This window comes from Manacus candei, unplaced genomic scaffold (assembly GCF_025592945.1).
Source record: "Manacus candei isolate 608988 ecotype Guabito, Panama unplaced genomic scaffold, ASM2559294v1 h1tg000077l, whole genome shotgun sequence".
Classification (NCBI taxonomy): domain Eukaryota; kingdom Metazoa; phylum Chordata; class Aves; order Passeriformes; family Pipridae; genus Manacus; species Manacus candei.
Window position 1 is genome coordinate 7,316,528 of NW_026138125.1, and position 24,527 is coordinate 7,341,054.

Sequence of the window (24,527 nt, forward strand, 5' to 3'; positions counted from 1 at the left end):
CTCGTCAGAAACTCTGAAAACTGTTTTGAAGTAACTCTGCCCACTGTTCCTGTTCAGACACTTCAATGCAAGCGTGTATCAGGGAGTTAATATTGCTTTTAAAGGATTAAACTTCCATGGATCCGGCTGGAGCCAACAGCAGGGGCTGCCTTGGTGGGGCAGGATGAGTTACAGGCTCTGGCTGTTTTTCCTCGGTGGGATTTTCCCTGGATTGGTCATAACTGAGACATCCCTGCCCAAGAGGGATGCTGGGGCTTGTTCTGTGACAACCTGAGGAGATCACCACTAATTGTTCTGGAATGTGGAATTTTATCAGGGTATCTCATGACCTCTCTATCTGAGCAGAGATTCACATCATTTTCCCAGGCAAGAGGGACACACATTTTTCAAGGAATACACCAATCATGGCAGGAATGGGGCTTAACAATATTGTCAGGAAATCCTGCATGGAAAGGAGAGCTTTGGGAAGCAGCAGCATAAGGGGTAACCCTCAGAAACATGATTCTATTCTTATGGTAAGAGATGAAAGGATGGGATAAAGTTTGAACTAACAGGCCAGAGGTTTCCAGGTTGAGCAGGAAGAGGGAATTGGGAGGATGCCCTGGCCATCCTGTAGCTCATCCCATGAGGGGAAGAGGTGCAAAGGGCTTGTTTCTGGCCATAATGGACATGGCTGCTAAAAAATAACACACACACCAGCCTCACACACACCACGAGCACCCAGCACAGCTTCTACAGCAACCCATTTTCCAAGGAAACGGGACATTTCTGAGAATGCAATCCCTGATTTGCAGGCAAATGTCCCAGCACGGAAAAAAAAAACCTGGGAGGACTCACAGAGAAAATATATTGGGTATAAGCAGAATTCTCTCAAAATAGAAAGGCTTGTGAAGTTCTATATGAAGTGTTAGCAGCTCATTCAAACACACTCTTCACCACTTCAGGACTCAGCAAGATGAGAGGGAGTATTTTTTCCTCATGATTTCTCCCATGTTGCTGTAATAAATCAAGGCACTGCCAGGCTGGGGAAGCTGCACAACCAAATAGCTCCATTTCTGGAACTTATACAGCCTTGGTACTCTGTGACTTTAGGAAAACAAAACAAAACAGAAGAGCAGCCCCTTGTCCCCCTCTCCTGAGGGGTTTTCCTGCTTTTCTGTGTCCTTGTGAAAATGAAAACCCTCCTGAGGGGCAGAGCAGAGCCTGAAGCCCCACTGCTCCTTCAGAGTCCTTTCCTCAAGACACTTCAAACCCTTCCTGACAAGCCCTCAGAGAGAAAGAGAAAAGGCAGATTTACATCCTGCATTGTGGATGCACAGTCAGGCTCCACTGGCTGCCTCCAGCTCTCTGTGCTGCTGGAAAAGCTTGGCTGGCTCTGGGGATCTGGAGAACCCTCCAACTCAAAAATCCAGTTTGCCTGATCAGTGGGGCAGACAAAGGTAGGTGGGCACAAGACACAGAACCCCCCCAGTGCCTCCCTTTGTGCTCTGGAAGTCCTCATGGAGTGAGGGAATGGCTGAGGCTGGAGGGGCCCTCCTGAGCCCAATCCCCTAAATACGTGTGTGTGTACCTACAAACACAAACCCTGCAGCTGCTCCAGGGAATCTGTGGGGAACCAGCCAAGGTACCACAGAGCCTCAGAGGAAGGGAAGAGGTAAAAGTGAGGAAGAGGAGGCCCAGAGTTATTGGGACACACTGAACTCCCCTGGCTGCCCATGCTTGGCTCTCTCCTCCAACCCATCCCCCCCTCCTTTTCCAAGAGCTGTTCTCTCCTGTGTTTTTCCCAAAGGAGAAATCCCTTTGGATGCCCAGTCACACAAAACCAGCACTCCATGAACGAACCAGGAAGCCTGGATGGAGCAAGGGAGCTCCAGACCAGTCTTTGCTTCCTTTGACTGCCCCTCAGCCACGCTCCCAAACAGCTCCACACGGACTGGCAGGCAGGGAATTCACTGGGCATGCACAGCTCCAGGACCTGAGAGGTGTCACGAGTGGAGAGAACTGGGAGGTGCCCACCAGCAATGGAACCTCTCCTGAAAGAGGGAAAACGCCTGGAAAAGCCTGTGCCTGCTGCCAGGCTGTTCACTTCCTAACTGGGCTGCACACGGAGCACCTGGGCGGGAATGTGTGCTGGGACATGGCAAAACAAGAGCTAAAACCAGTTCACTTCTGGCATGAAAATTAGTGACAAAGCACTGTGGAAAAATACAAGGAGAGTTTGCAAGAAAATCCTGACACCACCTGCGATCCCCACGGAACTGAGCACTCAGCCAGCCAAGTGACATCTTGGAATTAATTACCGGATTCCAAATGACCAGGAACAGTTGTCAGCCTTGGCCTGTTTGGAACGTAATCTGCATTTCTGCTGATTTTTAAAGCCAGGCTCTACTATCTCTATAAATGCACCCTCAAAGGGAAAACATCCAACAGCTCAGGAGCTCCCAAGCAGGACGTGTTTTAGGGAGATAGGGAAGCAAGCCATGACAGCAACAAATCCTAGGTTAAGCTTCTCCCCTTGTTATTTATTATTCCTCTGATGTGCTCCTTCGGCACCAAGGGCCACATTCCCCCCTCCAGTGCCCTTGAGCCCGGGGAGAGCTGCTCATGCCCCCAGCAGCAGCAGCATTCCCTGGAGCACTGGGCAGTTCTGGGAGCAATGTGCAGCCCAGGAGCAGCACAGCTGGGGGAAGGCCTTGTGGTTTTGGCTGCACTCCATAGTCCGTCAGGATTCCCCAGGAGGGATCCAAAGCAGGATAAAGCCATAGTGGATCCCACACCTCAGTCCTTCCCATGAACACACCACCCCATCAGGTGAGCTCTGACCTGCAGCTGGAATTGCAAACACAGTCACCTATTCCTCATTTTGTCTCCTGAAGCTTTTCTCTTTCTTTTTTTTTTTTTTATTTCAGTGTATTTTTGGTATCAAAAAGCACCTCTATGGAAACAGCAAGCAGCAATTTATAAAAGTGATTTATGATTCGTACTGAAAGTTTTATTTGACTGCTAGACTATCAAATCATGTCACATTTAACTAATAAGATCTGAGTCAGATCAGAAAACCATTTTCAAACGAGCACAAAACATGGCAAGGACAGCTAATGGTGTAGTAGTAGGATTTTAGAAATTTTAGTGGGAAAACGTGAGCAAAAACCACCCCAAAGAAGCCAACTGTCCAACCTGTCAGGCAGCTCTTTCTGCACAAGACGAATGTCAGGCAGCTGATGATTCATTAGTCAAGGCAGCCTATTAAGGACTAATGGAAATGCAAACAGATTTGAAACTGTCACAAACACACACACACACTCTGCCCATGCAACAGCCAACCCTCCCTGACAGATTCAGAAGACACAACAGGCAGAGGATAATCCCTTTGTACCAAAAAATATTGATTATTTTCCCAGTCGAGGCAACTGTAGCACACATCTGAAACTAAAAATCCCCCACAAACAAACGGCAAGGAGATAAGTGGTTAGGCCAGTGATCCTGCATGACTGGGTGCTGACATTCCTCATCCTTTTTAGATTAAACATTAGAAAACTGAACTAATTGAAGTAGAGAAACAAAGAATAGGTATCCTGGAAGACAAGCTGGGTGCCTCCAACAACACTGCAAACACTGTTCTCCCAGTTTTACACATCCAGTTCCTGGCTGGGAGGGTGGGGAGGCCCTGGCCCAGGTTGCCCAGAGAAGCTGTGGCTGCCCCTGGATCCCTGGAAGTGTCCAAGGCCAGGTTGGACGGGGCTTGGAGCAACCTGGAAGGTGTCCCAGCCTGCCAAATCCATCAAGCCACGTGAGATGACCTTCAGATCTCGACTGTCAACCTTCAATCTTCAGCTTGAACACTTCAGCAGGGACCTGATGCACCCAATAACCACTGAAACCCTCCCAACCCCATGAAAGTCCCAGCTTTTATTTGGTTAAAGGTACAAGATGGAAAACGCTTCTAAATACACATTTTGATTATTTGTTACTCAACCTACAACAACTGAGAGGATGAAGAGAGCAAGCAAAGCCCACCTTTCCTTCTCCTTTAGCCATCAGAGAGGCACCAGACGGAAATCCAGTTGATATTTGAGTATGAACTTCCCTACCAAGGTTTGTTTTTCTATAATCACGTTTTTCTGCTTGAGCAGCACGTGGAGATCTTCCTGTCTCACTGCCATGGGAAAAGTGTACACTGGCAGCAGCAGGAGTGAGTGATGAGAGGAGTAATGTCACCAAGCAGGAGGAAGGCAGGGGAGTACAGTGTCCTCACAACACTGACCATCCATGTGCTCAGTGAAATGTGTTTTCTCACTTATTCCCATGGCCTCTTTCCTAAAAATTCTCAGCAATCTCTCAAGGATTTTATGGAATAACTGGAGATAAGCCCTAGAATGCAGCAGCACACACAGTCCTGCCCACGGCCCTTCTTGTGTCAGACTGAACATCAGCTACCAGGGTCAGTCTCACTGGTGTTTGGCTCCCATAAACACCAAAGCACTTTCAGGATCTAAAGCATTTTTGTGGGCATGAACCCCACCAAAAGTGTTCATCTGACTCTGGGTGACAGAGCCTGAACTGGCACAGTAGCTCTGACTGCAGGACATCCCCCTGGCTGGCACAGCAGGACAGACAAGTCCTGCTTCCCCAGAAGGGGAAGGAGCAGCAGGAGGGAGGCTGTGGATGCAGGGATGGGAATTGCCCCAGGGAAGGCAGGCAGGGTTACGTGCAGGTCAAACAGCTGAAAGGAGCCTAGAAAGGAAGATGGCTCAGGAGAAGGAGACTGGACAAAAAGCAGACAGGGAAAAGCAGTTACTAAAGAAATTACTACATCAGGGACGCACGGGGCAAGCAAAGCCACCTTCCCATCTCCCTTAGGGATCAGAGACCACATGGAAATCCAGTCAGGATCTAAATGTGAACAAAAACAGGGGGAAGGTGAAGGCACAAACAAAATTCCATCTCAGATGCCCTGGACCCGAGGAGGAAGAGGCTGCCCTGGCATTGCCAAGCAGGCAGGCACGCGGAGCTGTCACCAGCTCTGCCAGAGCACTGACACTGCACAGCACCCTCCCTCCCCTGGCACCTTCCCTGCTTCCCTGCCTCTCTAATCCCATGCCAGCTCTCCCTGCTCCTCACAGAACCCAGCTGAACTTCCCTACCACAGGCAGCCGTTCCCCCCACCAGATAACCCTTTCAAGAGCTCAGATAAAGCCCCTCCTGTGCTGACAGGCCCTAAACTCACCCCTGGGAGGGGAGGGAGGATGTTCTGTGTGCTCAGCTGTGGCTCTCAGGGGATAAAAAGGAGCAATCAACCTAAAAGGGCCTGTTCTGCAGGTGTAAAACACACTGACCATAGCCAGGTGTCATTCCCAGCATTTCCAGGGGCTGGGAAGGGCTCTGCTTGTTGCCAGCTCCCGGAGGTAATTTTTTAATGAAACGCTGCTTTAATGGAAATGGAATTTCACAGGAAAAAAAGTGATTTCTTATGGGAAGGGGTCACTGAAGTTTTACTCTGACAAATGTGGAGTCTTTCCTGAAACCAAAGAGCACTGGGAAACTCTGGATTGGCCTATGGAGCAGCACTGAGATCCCTCCCCACCTCAGACACAAAACAATGAGTTCACCACTGTGAAAATAAAACAAAATATTGCATTATTTGCTTCCCCAGGGGACCTCACTGCCTTAAGCCCCTGTGCCAATGGGGCTTTATGTCCTATCCTCTCCTTACCAAGAACATGAAATACTTCCCTACACAGCAAAGCAGCTTAAATTCCCAAAGGGTGACCCTGTCAGAACTACCCAAAGCACTACAAACAGCCCCCAAAATCACAGGGCACGGCAACAAATAGGCAAAATATCTTCCCTGGGAAGATGTTTCCCCCTGTGGCCACACAATCCCATCTTCTCCCTATGCTCCTGACAAGGACACTCGTGCCTGCAGAAGTTGTTTGCTCCCACATCCCTGCCCCTCTTTTCCTAAACGTGGGAACTACTTTTTGTCTCCAGTGGCTGGCAGCTTTTCTCAGCTTCCACAGTGTAATCTTCCTCCTCCAAAAAGCCTCACAGTAACTAGTGCATCATCTACTTCCCATTAATCATCACAGCTGGTGATGGGCTGTAATGCCATGCACACACTCGTTGCTTTATAGGCAGGCAGTAAAAATTGTGGGTTTGCACGGTTTATATCCATGCACACACACAAACACACTGCTAGGACAAAAATCACTGATGGATCTGTTCACTGGTCAAAAATGGGAGGTTTTAAACGTAAAAAGTGCTGCTGCTTTTAACAGGAAAATCCCACCTGCACGCTTCTGCTGGTGTTCTCTGAGCAGTTAATCTGTGTATTATTTACCAGGAGAAACGAGGGATCGATTTTACAGCCCCTTTTCCAGAAGTGAATGCCGGTTAAAACACTGCACGGGCTGGCTGGGCTTTGTGAGGGCAAATGCCCACTTTAGGCAGAGCTCCTGCACTAATGACTCATGTGGCCGAGGTTTATTCCGTGCTGGAAGCGCCGCAATTAGCACGAGCCCTCCCATCGCGGCTCCCGGCGCTCCAGGGGAGAAAAGAGCACGCACAGGATCCAAGCTCGGGCTCCTCCAGCTGCACGACAGCCGGGATAAGCCTTCCAGGTCCTAGAGCAGAACAATAGGGAGGCCTTTCCTTTCATCTCTGCACGCTCACAGTTATCTGCTCGTGCCCGCAGGGAGCCACAATTCTCCCCCGGTTTGTTTTGCACTGAATTAATTCCACCGCGGCGGCGGCGGCTCTCCGCGGCTGGAGAGTCACCCTCGTGTGAGCCATCCCCTCCCTACCTGTCTGCCGGGAGACTGTCCCAGCAGGCATTCCCAATCCTCGAGTCAGGAACCAAAATAACGAGGGACAACCAAAATAACGAGGGACAACGGTTTAAGAGGTGCGGGAGGATAAAGCAAACAAACACTCGGGGAATTTTAACTGCTTTGTGCCCGAGCCTTTGGGGTTTATGGCCTCTGGTTTCTCCGTGTGACTACGAGATCCAGATTGCTTTTAGGGTTTGGGTGGGTTTGTTGTTTTTTTTTTTTGTTTATGAGAATAAAATTTTCACACACGTTCCCATGATTCTGGAAAATAGGTTTATCCAAAAACATTCTCAATTAATGAGTAAAATTACCCAGCATTATCATGAACTACTGAGGAGAATATTAGGGAGCCTGGAAATGACTCCTTCATCCCCATCCCTCCAGGTGGACAGCCAAAGACCTGGTTCCTCTCTCCTATTCAGTGATCCCACCAGCACGAAATCCTAAAGCAGATGTTTGTGTGCAGGTCAGTCTCTGCTGCCATTAAAACTGCTTTTCCCAAACAATGCTCTTGGAAGAGCTCAGCGGGGCTTTCGTGAAATTTAAACTAAAACACAGGAAGTTCCACCTCAAACTGAAGAAGAACTTCATTGCACGAGGGTGGCAGAGCTCTGGAACAGCTGCCCAGGGAAGGTGTGGAGTCTCCCTCTCTGGAGTCATCCCAAACCCAGGTGACCCTGCCTTGAGGGGGGTTGGACTGGATGATCTCCAGAGGTCCCTTCCAATCCCCTGGGATTCTGTGAATACATGGAATTGAGCACCTCAGAAGCACCTTTGAATCCCACCACACATGTATCAGCGTTCTCTAATGAACTTTAACAGGTAACACATTTCTTCCACACCAACCCCTATCCAGCAACTCCTTTTTCTTAGCCCTACCACTGCACTTTTAAATTGCCTTCTTAAGAACACATTTATACTCTGCTGAAAGACATTATACCAGCACCAGACACATTCAGGATTGAGAACAGCAACCAAGAATTCACGCTTTGCCTGGTTTACAGAAACATCCAGTTGGATCCCAAAACACATCCCTAAAGGAACCAACACACTCATATACACTTGGCATGGCAGCTTGGGAGCAGCGGCAGCGAGAGAAAACACAAAGCACAAATTAACAGGACATGCCAAAAGGGCAGGAACTCCTAAATTGACCCGAAGAATTTTCCCCATCCCTGGGAGTGCCCAAGGCCAGGCTGGGCAGGGCAGGGAGCAGCCTGGTCTGGTGGAAGGTGTCCCTGCCCGTGGAACGAGACCGGCTTTAAGGTCCCTTCCAAGCCAAACCATTCTGGAATGCTAAGAAACACAGTTCTGAAATATTCCAGGCACACAGTTCTGAGGGATTCGGAGGCACAGGTTTTTCTCTCGACATGGTGCATTGCGTTCATTTCAGCGTTGTCGCTCCTCTCCCCCTGAAATAAAGGGATGCTAAAACAAGTTGCCGCTACGTGAGGCAACACGTAGACGGGCTGCACTTCCACACCTGCACCGACACAGGCAGGGAAAAAAATCCCCATCCAAAGGGATACGGGACCCGCTGGCTCTCCTGGGGACACCACATCATCCCCCCGTGCGTCTGCACTGACGTACCCGGTATTTTTTGTTGTTATCTGTGTGTTTTACGAGCTGGCCACAACGCCTTATGTAACAGACGCCTGTTTAATATGGCCCGGCGTGTCCATGGCCGCGGCGATCCCGGCGGGACACGGACACCCACCCGGACCCCCGCGGGGAACGATCCTGTTCGGGGCGTCTGGCACGGCACCGGGGGGCTGCGCTGCCACAGACCCGTTCGGTGAGGGGGCATCATTCCCTAGGGAACCACGCCGGCCTGCCCCGGTATCCCTGGGGCAGCGCAGTGTCACCCCACAGCGCCTCACCCCCGCCACACGCACCCAGCCTGCGGGGGTCCCCGTGCGCGCCCCCCGCCCCGGCACTCACCGCCTCCGAGTCCTCAAACCCATGCAGGTACAAGTTGTCGTACATGGAGGAGCGCGGCGGGCGGAGCGGGGCCGGAGGGGCCGGGGGAGCGCGGCGGCGGAGCGCGGCGAGGCGGCGGGGCCGGGCTGCCCTCACAGCGCTGCCCTCACAGCGCTGCGGCGGCGCCGCCTCCCGCCGGGCCCCCCGCCCGCCCCGCGCCTTCCCGCCCGCCGCGCCGCCGGCCCCCATTGGCTGGGCCGCGCCGCCGCCGCCGCGCCATTGGCTGGGCCGCGCCGCCGCCGCCGCGCCATTGGCTGAGACGCGCCGGCCGCGAGCGGCGCTGCCCGCGGGCGCCGCCTCCCGGCGCCTCCCGGCGGGGATGGCGGCGGCCGGCGGTGCCCTCAGGGAGGGGGGGGCGCGAACAACGGCGGCGGTTCGGTGTTTATTTGCAATAAAATAGATCTGGTTTACAGTAAAATAGATTTGATTTATAATAAACCGACATCTGCTTAGTCTAGAGAAGACAGAGGGGATCTCGTTAATGGATATAAGTACCTCAGAGGCAGGTGGTGCCAAGAGGATGGTGCCAGACTCTGGTGGTGCCCAGGGACAGGACGAGGAGCAGTGGCCGTAAATTAAAACGCAAGTTTCACCTCAACACGAGGAAGAACTTCTTTCCACAGAGGGTGGCAGAGCCCTGGAACAGCTGCCCAGGGAGGGTGTGGAGTCTCCCTAATCCGGAGACATCCCAAACCCACCTGGACACGTCCCTGTGTCACCTGCTCCAGGTGACCCTGGTTGGACTAAATGATCTCCAGAGGCCCCTTCCAACCCTAAAGACTCTGTGATTTATTTACAATAAAATACAGCCTCGCTTCCTCAAGATCCCAGAGAACAGCAGTTTGTTTCTGAGGAGAACTCCCCACACACCATGTCGGGAAACAAGAATTAAACACTAAGGCATTAAGATTAAACACTAAGAATTAAAAGAAGACGAGCAAACCAAACCCTGAACATTAAGAATTAAAAGAACAGAAGTTTGAACCTTATTTATAACTCTATTAAGAGACAAAATCTCTAAACTGGTTCCTGCTGGAGCTTTAAGACTGAAGCTTCTGGTGTAACACTACGTGAATAAAAAGTAAATAGATAATTAAAAAATAATGATGAGACTAATTTACAATTTACTTCCTATTTACTAAAACAATTACTTTAAATCTCATCTTCAATGCAATCTGATCCAACATTGCTGTGTTCACAAATGCTTCCTATTTGCCTTTTCCATTTGCTTCATCTACTTTTCCTTCCAAAAGCTTCATTTAGTTCTGCAGAGTTCCCACTAATCCCTTGGGAAGTGTCAAAAAAAATCTGAAGTAAAGCCAAAGGTGTTATTCTTACCATATTCACAGTTGCTTACAAATTTCATCAAAGGTTCCCTGAAGTTATGCCAGCTATTATTCCCAAGTTAGTACTTCTGAAGGAGGAGGATCTCAGCTCTAAGATGGTCTTTAAAATGTTCATTAAACTCCCTATACAAGAGTTAATTTTTACATCCTGTGCTACAAAGCAGGTTCCCTCCCCACCTTGAAGATCTGTGATGTTACAGATTTGAGCAATCAACGATCAGAATCATTTGTCAACTCAAAATTTAAAAAAATGCTTTGAAATCACAAGAACAAAAAGTGTCTGAACTTCACATGGGTTTGTAATGAAAGAATTTAATTCAGAAGTCAGGGGAATCACTATTTGATTTCCAGTCCTTACATTTCACATTGTGCTTTTAAGACACAGAGGTTATTAAAAATACATATTTAATGACTCAACTTGAAAGGCTCTTAAAAGATGCTATAAAAATACACACAGCTCATTAAATTGGGATTGTACTCGGGAAAGATCTAAACATAAGGGAAAATTGCACAACCTACTTCAAGAATTTAACTCAGGTGCCTAAAATGCAGTGATGGGGCTGTTCAGTTGGGGTTGGGGGGGTCTGAATCCCTTCCAGCATCCTCAAATCCTGCCCTCCTGGGACAACACCCTGTTCCCAGCACAAGGGAGAGGACATGGGATAGACCTGAACTGACAGAGCAAACCTGAGGCAGCCCAAACTTCCACACTGAACACCCATTTCCATGGTCAAAGCTGGAGAAAATTATCAACAGAGAACAAAAAAACAATTGCAAGGACTCCTGTATTTCTCAGTTTTTCCCCCAGCCGTGTTTCTAAAATCTTAAATGCAAATCCCTGTCTATAGAGGAATTCTGAATCAAAGGCTGTTTTGAATATTATGAGTTAATTTATCCAAGAGGAGGTAACGCACCGAGGTGAGAGAGGGACACATCCAGCCCTTGTAAGTCATCTGAAAAGTGATATAAATATAATAAATATACTGAAGGAACAGGGGCATGGATGGAGCTTGGAAGCAGGGAGCAAGGAAAGTTTGAAGAGGGGAAGATGGATAAACAGGGTAAGGAAAACAGCTCCAAATTTATTTCAGTGACAAGCCACCCCTATTCCCTTGTGCAAGGCACAGGGATTTTACACTGGATTTATGGGTGGCCATCTCTGTGGGATTCTGGAAAGTCAAATCTCTTTGGTTTCAACTTCTAGAATGGCTCAGCAAAATGGAAAGGGTACAACAGGAAGGCACTTAAAAGCTCCATCTTTTGGAGCTGAGCTCCCCAAGGAGCGGCTCAAACGAACGAAAAAAAAAACCCCACTGCAACAAAGGATGAGGGTCACGCATTAAGTGAGGGTTGGAGAGATCAAAATCACCCCTGGCCTGTTTCCTAAAGAGAATCTGGATGATCTGATATTATTAAACAGGGAATTCCACTGCCTCAGGCCACAGAGAAAGACTCTGGTACCTGTCAGCTTTGCTCTGCACTCGGCTGACACTAAAGGAACGAGCATCCAAACCCATCAGCTTGTGTGTGTGTGAACATGAGAGACTTGTTTCCGTGGTCTGAGCTGGAAAAAAATTATCAACAGAGCCAAAAAAAAAATAAATGCAAGAGTTCCTGCATTTCTAATTTTTTTTTCCCAGCCATGTGTCTAAAATGCCCAAGCACAAATCCCTGTATAGGGGGGAACTCTAAATCAAAGGCCATTTTTAATGAGGTGATTTATCCAAGAAACGTCCAATAGGGAAATCAGCTGAACTGAGGCTTTGCAAGGTCTAACCCTTTAAAAAAATGTAATTTTTTGAATGGTTTCAGTTGCTGCATTATACATTTTTTTTCTCTGATCCCTGTAGGGGCCGTTCACTTAAGAGTCGGACTCGATGATCCCTGTGGGTCCCTTCCAACCCAGAATATTCTGTAAAATCAGCTGCCTCACTGTAAAGGAAGCTCAGCCACTCCCTCCAACACCCTGGGTCAATACAGCAAATGGAATCTCATTCCAGAAAATGCCACTAGAAATATTCACATCCTTCTTTTTCTTTATTAGAACCCACCTTTTCTCAAGCACAAAGGAAACCTCCTTGAGATGTGCATCCATCTATCCCAAAGTATCAATTCTTTAGCCATTTCTGAGCTACCCAAATGTGGGAATACTGGTTTGGGGTTTGTTTTTTTTTTCCCCCCATGGCACGAGCACAGAACCACGGGAAATTTTATTTCAAGCCTGATCTGATGATTCCTCAATCAAATGACAGCACTTGTGGGGTTCTTTCAGGACGTGTAGCAATGAACTATTTGCATAAACACAGCAAAGTGCTCTTGGAATAAATGGCACCAGATTGCCAAGTCAGGGAACGCCCCAGCACCGCACTGCGCCAACAGCAATGTAAGTCAGCAAGTTCTCTCTCCTCTGTACTCCAACAAATCCCTCTGCCACCTGGGATCTCACCAGCAGGAGCTCCCTGGGAGCCCAGCAGAGCAGCAGCACTGCAGGTCTAATGCCTCCAGAAGGATGGACGGGAATATCGACCCCGGAGCAACAAGACCCCAAGGCAGGGAAGTCCTTTAGGGCCTCTCCCTGCTCTCATGTGAGGTCATGATCCTGGGTTTGTGACAGTCCTTGGGAGCAATGAGGCAGAATTCCCCCAGAACACAAGGGCACATTAACCAAAAGCATTAGTGCTTACGTTAATGGCACATTTGGATGTGAATCCACTCCTTCCAGAGGACTCCAAACCCGCCCTCTCCATCAGCATCCCTCATACGGAACACAAACTTTGGGTTTCATCTTCCCTTCCCGGGATCCTGGGGCCTGTGGAAGTGAATTGCTGTCCCCCCTGGAATGCTGCTGTGGTTGCAGTCAGCAAAGCAGCCCAAGGACCTGTTCCATTAACAGCAGGGAACAGGCCCGTCAGCATTCCCCGGCAATCCGCCGCAGGCACAGCCTGCTCCCAGCCCTTGGAAGGAGGCCAGGCCCTCACTCTCCTAAGTTATCTGGCACAGCCCAATTGCTCTCAGGCACATGGGGATGGGCCTGTGCAGGGCCAAGCCTTGGACTCGATGATCTCTGTGGGTCCCTTCCAACTCAGCATGTTGTGGGAATCAGTAATTCCTTATCCCTTCTCCCTCTAAAGCCATTTCTTTCCCTCTCTCCCTCCTCCTCTGTTTTATAACACAGATTAGGTGAGAACCTGGTTCAGTGGCAGCAGCTGTGCCTTGGGGTGGAGGTGGGGGCAGGAGAACCTTCTGAGATCCCTGTTTTCCAACATCTGACCAGCAAAGCAAACAGGATGGCATTTGTGGTACTGGCCAGTCCTCAAAGCCACCATGGGAATCAGGATGGATTTCTGCTTCAAAAGAAGGAGGGATTGTGAAGGAAAGATTCTGCTGTTTGGGATTTGTTGTGGCACAGAGGATTCTTCTGTTTGGGATGTGTCCTGGCATGGAAAGTTCTGTGGATTTAAAGCTCTTATTCCAACAGACTGCTGGATGCCGTGCTTTTAATTCTTTGCATTTCAAGTAATAAATTAGCCTGGCAGGGCCTAATTTGAAAGTTCTGGAGGAAGTGAGGTGCCACCCATTGCAAAGCACAGTTCTCTGACTCTGTTACATAAAGGCTGCTATAATTACAGCGAGTGTGAAGACTTCAGTGGCACTTCCTCTTGCTTTAAAGCACCTACAAGGAGAGGTAACTGGGCTACATTTGTAGGTATCCTCTATATTTAACTGCTTGTGAAACGCCTCTTTCCTGGGGGTTTGGAGGAAGCTGAGCTGCAGGAATTGGAACCATAACCACGGCCTTCCAGAGGGTTGTTCATAGGGAAGAGCAGATTATCTGCACCTCCTGAGGCAGGTAATGAAGGTTTTAACAGCTCCAGCCAACTCCAACTGTGGCTTCCAGCGACACACAGGATTGAGCAAAGCAAATCCCAAATTACCTGCAGAACGTTCCAAGTCACGGCCCAGAGCTCCAGCCCTGTGTGAACACGGGGATCCCTCGGAAAGACGTGGAGCTTGGGATGAAGGACCTACGAGTGAGGTCCTGGGGATACCCCCACACTGAGCACAGAGACCCCAGTGCCCACCAGGCTGCTGGGAAGCTCCCAAATCCCACTCCAGGTGCCACCCTGAGAAGCCAGAGTGGATTTGTGGCTGGCACTGTGTCATTTTTCTTGGCTGGAAGGGAGATGGGCTGGTTCTGTTTTTAGAGAAGACACACATCTTTATCTTCCATGCCAAGAACCGTGTGGGCCAAAGGATTAAGGGCTTGTTTTATTTCTTATTTTAAGCTCCTCTGCTTTCCTTCTGGATGTTAATCAATCTCCTGAGCTGCCAGAAGTGCTGATGCTGAGTGTTTCTGCACAACACTTCGGGCTGAAACTGTTGGGATGATGGGAAAGCATTGCTAAGAGCCGATGACAGAGTTTATGGGAAGCTGCTGCTGCTTTACCCAAGGAGTGGGAAAGCAGGACTGAAACACAAGCCCAAGGGCAACAATCTCCCTCCTGGGGCTGAGAACAGCAAAGCTGCAGGGAATCTGTAACAGGGAAGGAGCACTGGAAGTGTCCTGGGAATATATCAACTACATCCCATCCAACCACTACACAGCAATGAGCAGAAGGATTTTCCAGCCTCACGGAAGGCACAGCCCAGAAAGCTCCTGGTCAGTGCAAATTTCCCAAATGCATCCAAATATTTGCATTTTTGTCAACAAACACTCATAAGAAGGTCGCTTGAAATATATTTTTGATAAATTACGAGTATCAAGCAACAGCTCTTCAGAGAAAACAAAGTTTTGAACAAGCAGTTGGAGTTGGACAGAGGCAACCCTGGGAGTCCAAATGAAATTCCAGCTGCTGTAAAGCACAAGATCTCCTGGAGATTTTTTTTTTCTTTAGCTAAACCAGTAAAACTACAGCTTTTATTTTGTATTTACGGTAACAGACTCAGACAAAGGGTGTCTGAAAAGGAGTCAGACAAAGAGCTTTGAAGTCCCAGTGCTGAGAAGGATTTGCTGTTCTTCTCCAGAGGTTAAAGGAAGAAATAAATAAATAAAACAAGGCAAACGCAGCTCAAACTTATCTCTAGTTTGCTGCTTCTCCACGGGATTTTACAGGGATTGTAAGCTTGATTTTAAGCTTGATTAGCTTGATTTTATTACAGTTCCTTCTGCTCTGTAATCCAATTATCACACACTGCAGCACAGCCCTTGGAATTCCATGGTGAGGGACTGGAGGAAAGCCCTCAGTTCAGCCCAGTAGAATTCCATGACACCCGTCCAAGTGGAGACACTGATCCAGAAAAAACAGATCAGTGGATGAGGAACCACTTATGGAACCTGGTTTCTTTAAATATTGAGTCAGAATTCCTTGGGAACTGCATGGAGAAGAACAAAGAGTCATGGATTTAGCTCTGCAGATTTGAGGAAGTTGAGTTTTTGCCTGGGAAAGCTCTGGGAGACCCTTCCTTATGTACCTGATGGAACTGTGTGATGTTCTCCCCATCCAGGAGCAGGACACAATGTGAGTAAAAATGCTGCAAACGATGACTGATCATCACCTTTGTGGGACTCCCCTGGAACAGGGGGAGTTTTCTCCCTGTTTCTGTGTTTCTGCTCTGCCTCCATTTGAGAGGTTCCTTCCCTTCCACTGGCAGTTCTTGAAGGAAACCAAGGGGAACATTTCCAGGAGGAGGACTGCAGGTATGGCCACTTGGTGTGGGGTAGTTTGGCTCCAAACAGACACCAAGATGGCAAAAAAATCCCCCCTCTTCTTCCACAGTCCGGGTGGGATCTGCACCAGCACATCCAGGCACAGCAGTGACTTGGGGCAGGATAAGAGTCAGGGATCCCTGGGCACTGGTGGGAATCTGGGATGAACTGAGGCACCTGAGCTCTGTGCAGGGTGACCAACACCTGCAGTTCTCACCTCATTCACTCACACCTCAAACACTCCAGCAGTGCTGTGAGACACCTCTCACAAATCTGACTGACAACACCTTCTGCCTTCTGCTCACCAGAAACCCCATTGCTGCCAACAGCCCTGCAGCAGCAGAGCCCAAATCCCTGCTACAGCTCCCACAACCCCCGTGTGGAAAAGGGGTTTGACCCACGAGGAGCTTCTAAAAGAGCAGGGAACGAATTCTGTGTCCTGGCTTTTAGGCAGAGATGTTTGAACTCGCCAGTAAAGCTTTGAAATTCCCAGTCTGATGTGATGCCCCTCAGTGCAGGGGATGTTGGGATGTAATTCGTGGAGTTCACAGAATCCCAGACTGGGTTGGAAGGACCTTAAAGCTCACCTAATTCCACCCTAAGGAACACCTACCATACTCCAGGTTGCTCCAAGCCCTGGAAACTCGATTAAATCAGGTAATTCCTGATGCTCTGAACAGTTAAAAACACCCATATTTTCCCTAATCTCCCAAACCCTGCAGTCAGGCATTAAAAAAGAACAGAATGATTAGTTTATTCCAGCCTTTGACAACATCCTTACAGAGACTCCTTAAAAAAACCCCTAAATAGACTGCTGAGAGGGGAGTTCTGTCCTACATCTAAAACTGCCTACGAGACAGGAAACAAAAAGCAGGAACAAATGCAGAAGGATCAATATTTAGGGTCTAATATTTTCCATGGTGTCCCTCCCCCCCCCAAAAAAAAAAAGTGTCCATCACGTTTTGAGAGGGCATTAAAATCATTAGTGGAAAAATTCAGCTTGAACAGCTCAGTTTGAGAGAGTTACCAGCAGAAAACAGAATATTCTGATGGGAAGTGTGGAGAATAATAACTAATGGCAGCTCTGCCCTCCCTGCCTATATTCATGAGGAGCCAGAGAGAAGCAGATCAGAACCTCATGTTCTCAGAATTTAATTCCATGTCCAGATGAGGGAGCAGGGAATTAAAAGGTGATAAAACTCGAAAATTTATAGGAGGAGAAATTTATCCAAAATGCAGAAAAATTCCAGGCTCTGTTAAAAAAAAATCAACGATGAAACTTGGAAAGTCACCCTTAAAAAAGGCTGGGTATTAATTTGAATATTACAACTGGTGTAGCTGTGCTTAGCAGAATTTGAAGGGATATAGTTAAATCTTTGCTTTCAGCCTTAATCCCCTGGCAGGAGCAGGTTTGGGAAAAGACCTAAAGTTGACACATTATTCTATACATGTTTTCCACTGCATTTTACTCTCCCAAAATAGCTGCTGTGATGGGCAGAATAAGAGATTAGACCTTACTCAATTATGGTATTTATTCCTTTGTGCAGCCAAAGGAAACCCAACCTTCCTTGGTCTACACCTGACACTTCATCAGCATTATTTTCAGACACGTTGGTGCAATGATGGAAAATTGGGTTTATTCCAGTTCAGCCTAGAAATGAAAAGCCCTGAACCCTCATTATTGCCATTCAACCTCACAGGAGTGTAAAACACAGCACATGCCTTAGGAGGGAATATTGCTGCCACCTCTTGGCTCAGCAGAATAAAAATAGGGATAAAGACTCCTAAAAATTCTCCTCAATAGAATAAAAATAGCAACAGATGTGCAGGTGGAGTGGATGTACCAGGAGCTTTCCCTAAAATCCAGCATGGCTTGCACAGGCAGAGGTTTGGCTCCTGGAAAGCTGTGGCTTTAGGATGGTTTTCCAAAGCCAGGTGGTGCTGAGAGACTCTGGAGTCACTTCTGTTGACCTGGATTAAAGTAGGAATGGCTGGACATGGAGCAAATCCAAAGGGGAAAAAGCCATATTTTGATTTTAATATTCAAATTCTCCTTGGAAGTGCAGCTCCTGAGCGTGTGGAGGTGAAGCTGCTCCCAGGTTGGTCTCCCTCAGCACCAAAATGCACCTCCCAGATCCCATCAGGGAGCTCAGCTCAGGGAGTTTTGTCTGATTTTTGGGAACTGTGGCCTTCGTTCCCTTCAAAGCACCTGAGCAAAGGTTACTGAACTGGGAATATCGAGCTCAGGATGGGGCTTGGTGGGGGTGAGACATTCAGGAAAACATTTCCCTAAAACACTAACTATCTTTAATTTCAAACAGGCCTTGAAATGGCTTTATCTCCAGCGAGCAGGTATGGAGGGGCAATGAGAACATTCCTCCTGCCTGCAGACAATTCCTCCTCTCCCTGCTGAGCACTGGCAGCCAACAGCTCCCAGAATTTCTTTCTGCCTTTCTAACCTCCACAATGCAGAGTAACCAGCAGTTTTAGGAAATTGAGAAGCAGTTTCCAGGAAAAGCTGTTTGCCCACCACAAAGGAACAGCAAACAAGCCCAAAGCCATCTTTGGGATCACCTTCCCAGGTGATTCCCAGCACAGACACCCCCATAAATCCATTTAACGCTGGAACAGGCACCTCGTGGCCATTTGGGGCACAGAAACACCTCATGCAGGGGGTCATCTTCTTGTTTCAACTAAGTCCAGCACCTGAAACAAGTGCCAATTAACGTGGGGGCATTAATTACCAGCTCTAGAGGCCTGGACCCTGGTTTGCAGCATCTCTGACAGGCCACTGAACACAGACGTGAGCAAGACAAGCTTGTGGTCTCGGCCAAATCCAGGCTGGATTCGGTCCAGTCACCCAAAAATGAACCCACCAAATGAAAAGCTGTGGTGTTTGTGAGAACACTAAATTACTGACTTGCTCCTGCCATTACAAAGCAACACAGGCCACTTAAAATAACCTCCTAAAACGAGGAAACGGCACCACAACGAGTGTATCGTGGGAAAAACAGCTTGGGATCCTTCCCTAGAAAGCTGTTCCAAGGGAGGGAAGGATTTCAAGGGTCTCTTCATAGGAGGAGCACCATGTTTTGGTTAAATTAGGAGGTACAGGCAAACCAGGTGCTTTGGGCAGAGGCAAAACACCCCCTGAGCTTGAGTTTCAGTTCTGCCCCGAGCCCCAGAGTCGTGATGAAAACGTGCATTTTCAAACATAAGTTGTGTTTTTTTATGACTCCATTTCAACCTCACGGAGCATTCTCAGAGAACCTGTGGACTCCCAGTCCCTGGAAGTGTCTAAGGCCAGGTTGGACAGGGCTTGGAGCAACCTGGGCTAGTGGAAGGAGTTGGGGTTGCAACTGAATGAGCTTTAAGGTCTGTACAGGTTCATGATCTTAATCAAAAATGGTTGGACAATTGGACTTGACAGTCTTAGAGGTCTCTTCTGAGCTTAATGATGCCAAGGTTCTATGGAAAAGCCAGCAAGGCATTATCAGGATGCCCTGGTACCTCCCTCTGCAGCTCCTCCAGGGGATGACTCAGAGCAGAAAGCTCCTATTTATACACCAACGATGAGCAAAACATGGACAGGATGAGAAAGTCCTTCAGCTTCCCCACGAGGGCTGTGGCACCAAAAGCTTTCCTGAACACTCCAATTTCTGGAGAAAGAGGAACATGATAAAGAAATCCATCCCAGCTCTAACTCAGAACCTTCTGGCCAACACAACGGGGGCAAACAAGTTTGTTTTGCCACAGCTACAAAGCACTTTTTACAACAAATATACACGGGGAGAAAGGGGGGGACAGAAAGGGGGGTTTGTTTCTGAGAGTCCAGGGAAGGGAACGGAGCTGGGAAGGGGCTGGAGCAGCAGGAGGGGCTGAGGGAGCTGGGGGGGCTCAGCCTGGAGAAAAGGAGGCTCAGGGGGGACCTTCTGGCTCTGCAACCCCCTGACAGGAGGGGGGAGCCGGGGGGGGTCGGGCTCTGCTCCCAGGGAACAAGGGACAGGAGGAGAGGGAACGGCCTCAGGCTGTGCCAGGGGAGGGTCAGGTGGGACATCAGGAGGAATTTCTCATGGAAAGGGTAGTTGGGCCTTGGCAGGGGCTGCCCATGGAGGTTTGGAGTCCCCACCCCTGGAGGGATTTCAAAGCCCTGTGGATGTGGCACTTGGGGACAGGGGTCAGTGATGGCCTGGGCAGTGCTGGGGGATGGTTGGACTCCAGGATCTTAGAGGGCTTTTCCATGATAATATTCTACCCCTAAATCCCTGGAGTTGTCACCCCCTCACAGATCACACCCACACCAGACCATTCCAGCCCCGATGGATCCCAGAGCCCAAATTTCCCTGAGCCCAGAGCTCTGAACTGGAGCCACAGCACAGGACTTCAGAGCTGGGCCCCTAAAAATAGGCTGCCCTGCCAACCTGGGAATTCTGCCTGGAACAGCCACTTGTCCTCCCTGACTAATTGCTGTTAGAAGAGTCAAAGAGCTGTAGCACAGCTCTGCAGAGCCAAAGGTTGGTTTTCCTGGGAGAGATGCTCCGAGCCAGAGCCTTTTCCCGGGAGTGTTAAAGCACGGCTGCAATTAAACAGGGAAGGGCCTCCATTTTAAGGATTCCTTTCCCAAAATCTCCAGCCTGAATCAGTTAATAAGGGCTAAACCCTGGTTTTCTCATGCTAAGTGTCCTCACACTGCGATTTGGGATGTGGGTTTCCATGGCAATCGGCAGAGTCCGGAATAAATTGGTTTCGTCATAATTGCTGCAGAATCCTGGGCAAACGGAATAAATAAACACTATTTTACTATTCCTCCAGCTCAGCCCAGGAGCTGCAGCTTTCCTGGGGCTCCTCATTTAATGAACAAACCGAAAAAAATCCCCAAATGTGACCGAGTGGAGCAATTAGGATTATTTAGGAGGCCCGACTCCGAGTGGGAGTGTTTGTTACTGTCTCCGTGACTCAAAACTATTCCATCTTTAGAGCAGCTCCAAGATTTTCCCCGTGTTCCACAACGTGGAGCGGGGGGGGGAGTGGGTGAAAGCAGAGATTTGACATCACTGAATGTTTTTAGGGCTCCAAGAAGACAAAAAGCAAAGGCTCTGAGATCCACCAGCGTTCCCAGTTCTCCCAGTCTAGGATGAGGAATAGACATCCCTGCTTCCCTGTTTCCATGGCCAGGCAGGCTTGGATTTTAAAAAAAATTAAATATCTTTATTTATTTCAATATCTTATCTAAATATCTTCCCTTATTTAAAGATCTTTAAATATCTAAAAATAAAGACTATAACATATATTATATCATATATATTAATTTCTATTCTATAAATATAGAATTCTAATGTAACTTTAAAATTTAATAGGAACAATTCATATATCTAAAATATAATCTAATATAAAAATAAAATTCTAAATATAAAATATTACATTAAAAAAATCAAAACAAAACACCTGGTCAGGAGTAGAAGCTGAACATGGAAAATTCTGGGGGGGAAAAGCTGTGACTCAGACACAACCAGGTGCTTTTATTTCAGCCTTTGGGGTGAAAATAAGGCAGTGGCCTCTCCCCACAGGAATCCCAAGCCCGGGATGGGAGGAATAACCTCCTTTTCCCTATTAAAGAGCTTTCCCCGTGGCACACCAAGGGATGGGCTGAATTCTGCTGGGAAAATCCACCTGTGGAGCACCGTTTTGATCAGATTTCTCCCAGTTTTGTGGTGCCAAAGCAGCACAAACGGGGTCATTTCCATTGGCAGATCTGACTGCATTGATCAATTCTTTTTTTACAGGTTTTTATCTGTTTTGTGGGTTTTTGCAGCTCGGTTCAGGCACCACAAAGTGCTGGGAGTTGTGCCCAGGAATTAGGATGGACACCCCCCTTTTGTGGCTTAATGGAACAGGAAATATTTCATTTAGGAAGTTGGAATTGCTGAATGCTTTGGAATTGCTGAATGTTCCCTTTGGGTTGTGCATCCTGGGAGCTCAACACCTGCAGGAGAAGTGGCTCCAACAGCACAAGGATGTGGAGCTGCTGGAGAGAATCCAGAGGAGGCCACGGAGATGCTGCCAGGGCTGGAGCCCCTCTGCTCTGGAGCCAGGCTGGGAGAGCTGGGGGGGTTCCCCTGGAGAAGAGAAGGCTCCAGGGAGAGCTGAGAGCCCCTTGCAGGGCCTAAAGGGGCTCCAGGAGAGCTGGAGAGGGACTGGGGACAAGGGATGGAGGGACAGGACACAGGGAATGGCTTCCCACTGCCAGAGGGCAGGGCTAGATGGGATATTGGGAAGGAATTCCTGGCTGGGAGGGTGGGAGGCCCTGGCACAGGTTGGGCAGAGAAGCTGTGGCTGCTCCTGGATCCCTGGGAGTGTCCAAGGCCAGGCTGGACGGGGCTTGGAGCAACCTGGGCTGGTGGAAGGTGTCCCTGCCCATGGCAGGAGGTGGCACTGGAGGATCCTTAATGTCCCTTCCAGCCCAAACCAGTCTGGGATTCTGTGTTTCTGAAACCCTCCATTTAAGGCAAGAGTGAGAATTTGTGCCCTTCTTACCTGGGCTACAAAGCTCAGGAATCCCAGGCAGCAGCATTCCTTGCAGCTCCAGCTCCTCCCTGCCGGGATAACCCCGGGATCTCATGGACAGCGCTGCGAATGATTCCCCTTGGGGAATGAATTATGTTGTGCTTGTGCCGTTTGTCCCCGAGCCGAGAAATAAGGACCATATTCCAACCCCGAGAAGGACACGAGGCCGGCAGGACCCGGCCCTGGGTGCTGGGGGATTGGAGAGTTCCAGCGAGCCCTGGACTGACATCCCCACCCTGTGGCTTTGCCCAGAACTGCAGAGTTTCAGCCCAGAAACTCAACCCCTGCTGCCGCCTCGCCCTGCACCGACACCGGGCAGGGAATTCTCCCTTTTAATCGCTTTCCTGCACGGAATTCTCTTGGAAAAGCATCTTCCTGCGGCTCTGTCTGAGATCATAAAGAAATGGGAATCGCGTGTTTGATAGAGACGAAACACTTTCAGTAAACCAAGAGGATCTTCATCATCTTCATCTTCCTGATGCACAAGAACACGAGAGCACAGAACCCTCCAGTCTCCAGCCCTGGGCACTGTGACCCTCAGGAATTGTATCCACAACGACCTCCCAAAACCTGGGCTCTCCAGGTGAGCCTGGATTTGCCAGGGACATCTGGGCCGAGATAAAAAGGAAGGATTTTGTGAAAAGGGGCTTTTAAAACGCAATTAATGAGTTTTTCTGTAAGTGAATGGATGGCTCAGAGGGCTGAAAGTCTCATAAACACTGTTCCTGTTTTTTCTGGATATTTCATTCCAGTGGAATTCAGTGGTGTCTGTCCTTAAAAAATGCCTTGACTGAAGGCATGAGGGTGGAAGAACTACCAAAAAAAGCAGGAGAGCATCAACACAAAGCTGAGCCCATCCTGAGTTAATCTGCTGTTCACAGCAGTCAGTCCAACCTGTGGGGCCACATGAGATAAAAAGCAGCAGCAACCACCAAAAAAGGCATTTCTGAAGCCTGAACTGGATGTTTTAGATCCCAGCCCAGGTGTTTGCACCAACCCCTGTGTCAGATCCCAGTGATGAGTGACTGAGGGGGGAACACAAACACAGCAACAGCTGATTCCAGGACACAAACCAGGATTGGGCCCTGACCCCAAAGGGTCCCTGACCCCATTTCAGGGAAGGCACAGGATTTATTGTTGTCAAGGTCTCCCATTTTGGAAGATTATTATGCTGGCTACCTGGGAGAAAAGCAAGGATGTTTATGTCCACTGCTTCTGGACCTGGGGAAGAGAAGGCTCCAGGGAGACCTGAGAGCCCCTTCCAGGGCCTAAAGGGGCTCCAGGAGAGCTGGAGAGGGACTGGGGACAAGGCATGGAGGGACAGGACACAGGGAATGGCTTTAAGCTGAATAAGGGTTGGTTTAGGTGGGATATTGGGAAGGAATTCCTGGCTGGGAGGGTGGGGAGGTGCTGGAATGGATTTCCCAGAGAAGCTGTGGCTGCCCCTGGATCCCTGGGAGTGTCCAAGGCCAGGTTGGAACAACCTGGGCTGGTGGAAGGTGTCCCTGCCCATGGCAGGGGTGGGATGGATGGGCTTTAGGGTCCCTTTCATGCCAAACCATTCTGGGATTTCCTGATGGCAATCTGAGATGTGACTCATGCTCAGGGCAAGCCCCCTCCCTGAGCCCAGTTTAACCTCCTTAAGCTCAAACCAAGTCCCAGCTGCCACGACCATGGACCCTGCAGCAAGTCTGGGAGGCAGATCCAGGAGGATCCCTCGGGATCTGCTGTTCCAGGAGTGGTGGCATCTCCTCCTTGCTCCCTCACAGTCACTCCCTCCAGGTGGTCACAGATTCCCCAAAATGCTTTGAAATTTGGGGGTTTTTTTCCTCTTTCCACAGCGTTTTTGTTTCCACAGGAATAACTGAAGCTCGCCCAGCCCTGAAAAGTCGCTTTTTAGGTGCAAAACAAAAAGTGCTTTCGAGGCACGAAAAGGGTTTTACCCCCTGCCAAAGGAGTTCCATGGAGGGAACAGAACTAATGAGTGGCACCGGAAAGGGGACACTGGGGAGTCAGAAACCATCTGCATGGTGTGCTCTGTGTGGGGGTTGTATTAAAATACATGTACCACGGGCTAAAAATAGGACTGAAGGGGAAAAA

The 24,527-nt window shown here is 48.9% G+C and overlaps 1 protein-coding gene across 8 annotated transcripts in view; it reads right to left on the reverse strand.

Moving 5' to 3' along the window:
- CACNB4 (calcium voltage-gated channel auxiliary subunit beta 4) overlaps positions 1 to 24,527 on the reverse strand; it is a 76,266-nt gene that overhangs the window by 39,909 nt on the left and 11,830 nt on the right. Inside the window, exon 1 of one of the 8 annotated variants that reach the window (XM_051810187.1) lies at positions 8,772 to 8,912. The exons of the other annotated variants lie outside the window; for them this stretch is intronic. Within the exon in view, the coding sequence (XP_051666147.1) occupies positions 8,772 to 8,816 (45 nt within the window). The 5' untranslated portion in view covers positions 8,817 to 8,912. Of the gene's footprint in view, positions 1 to 8,771; positions 8,913 to 24,527 lie in introns of those variants that run through there. 8 annotated transcript variants of the gene reach the window in all.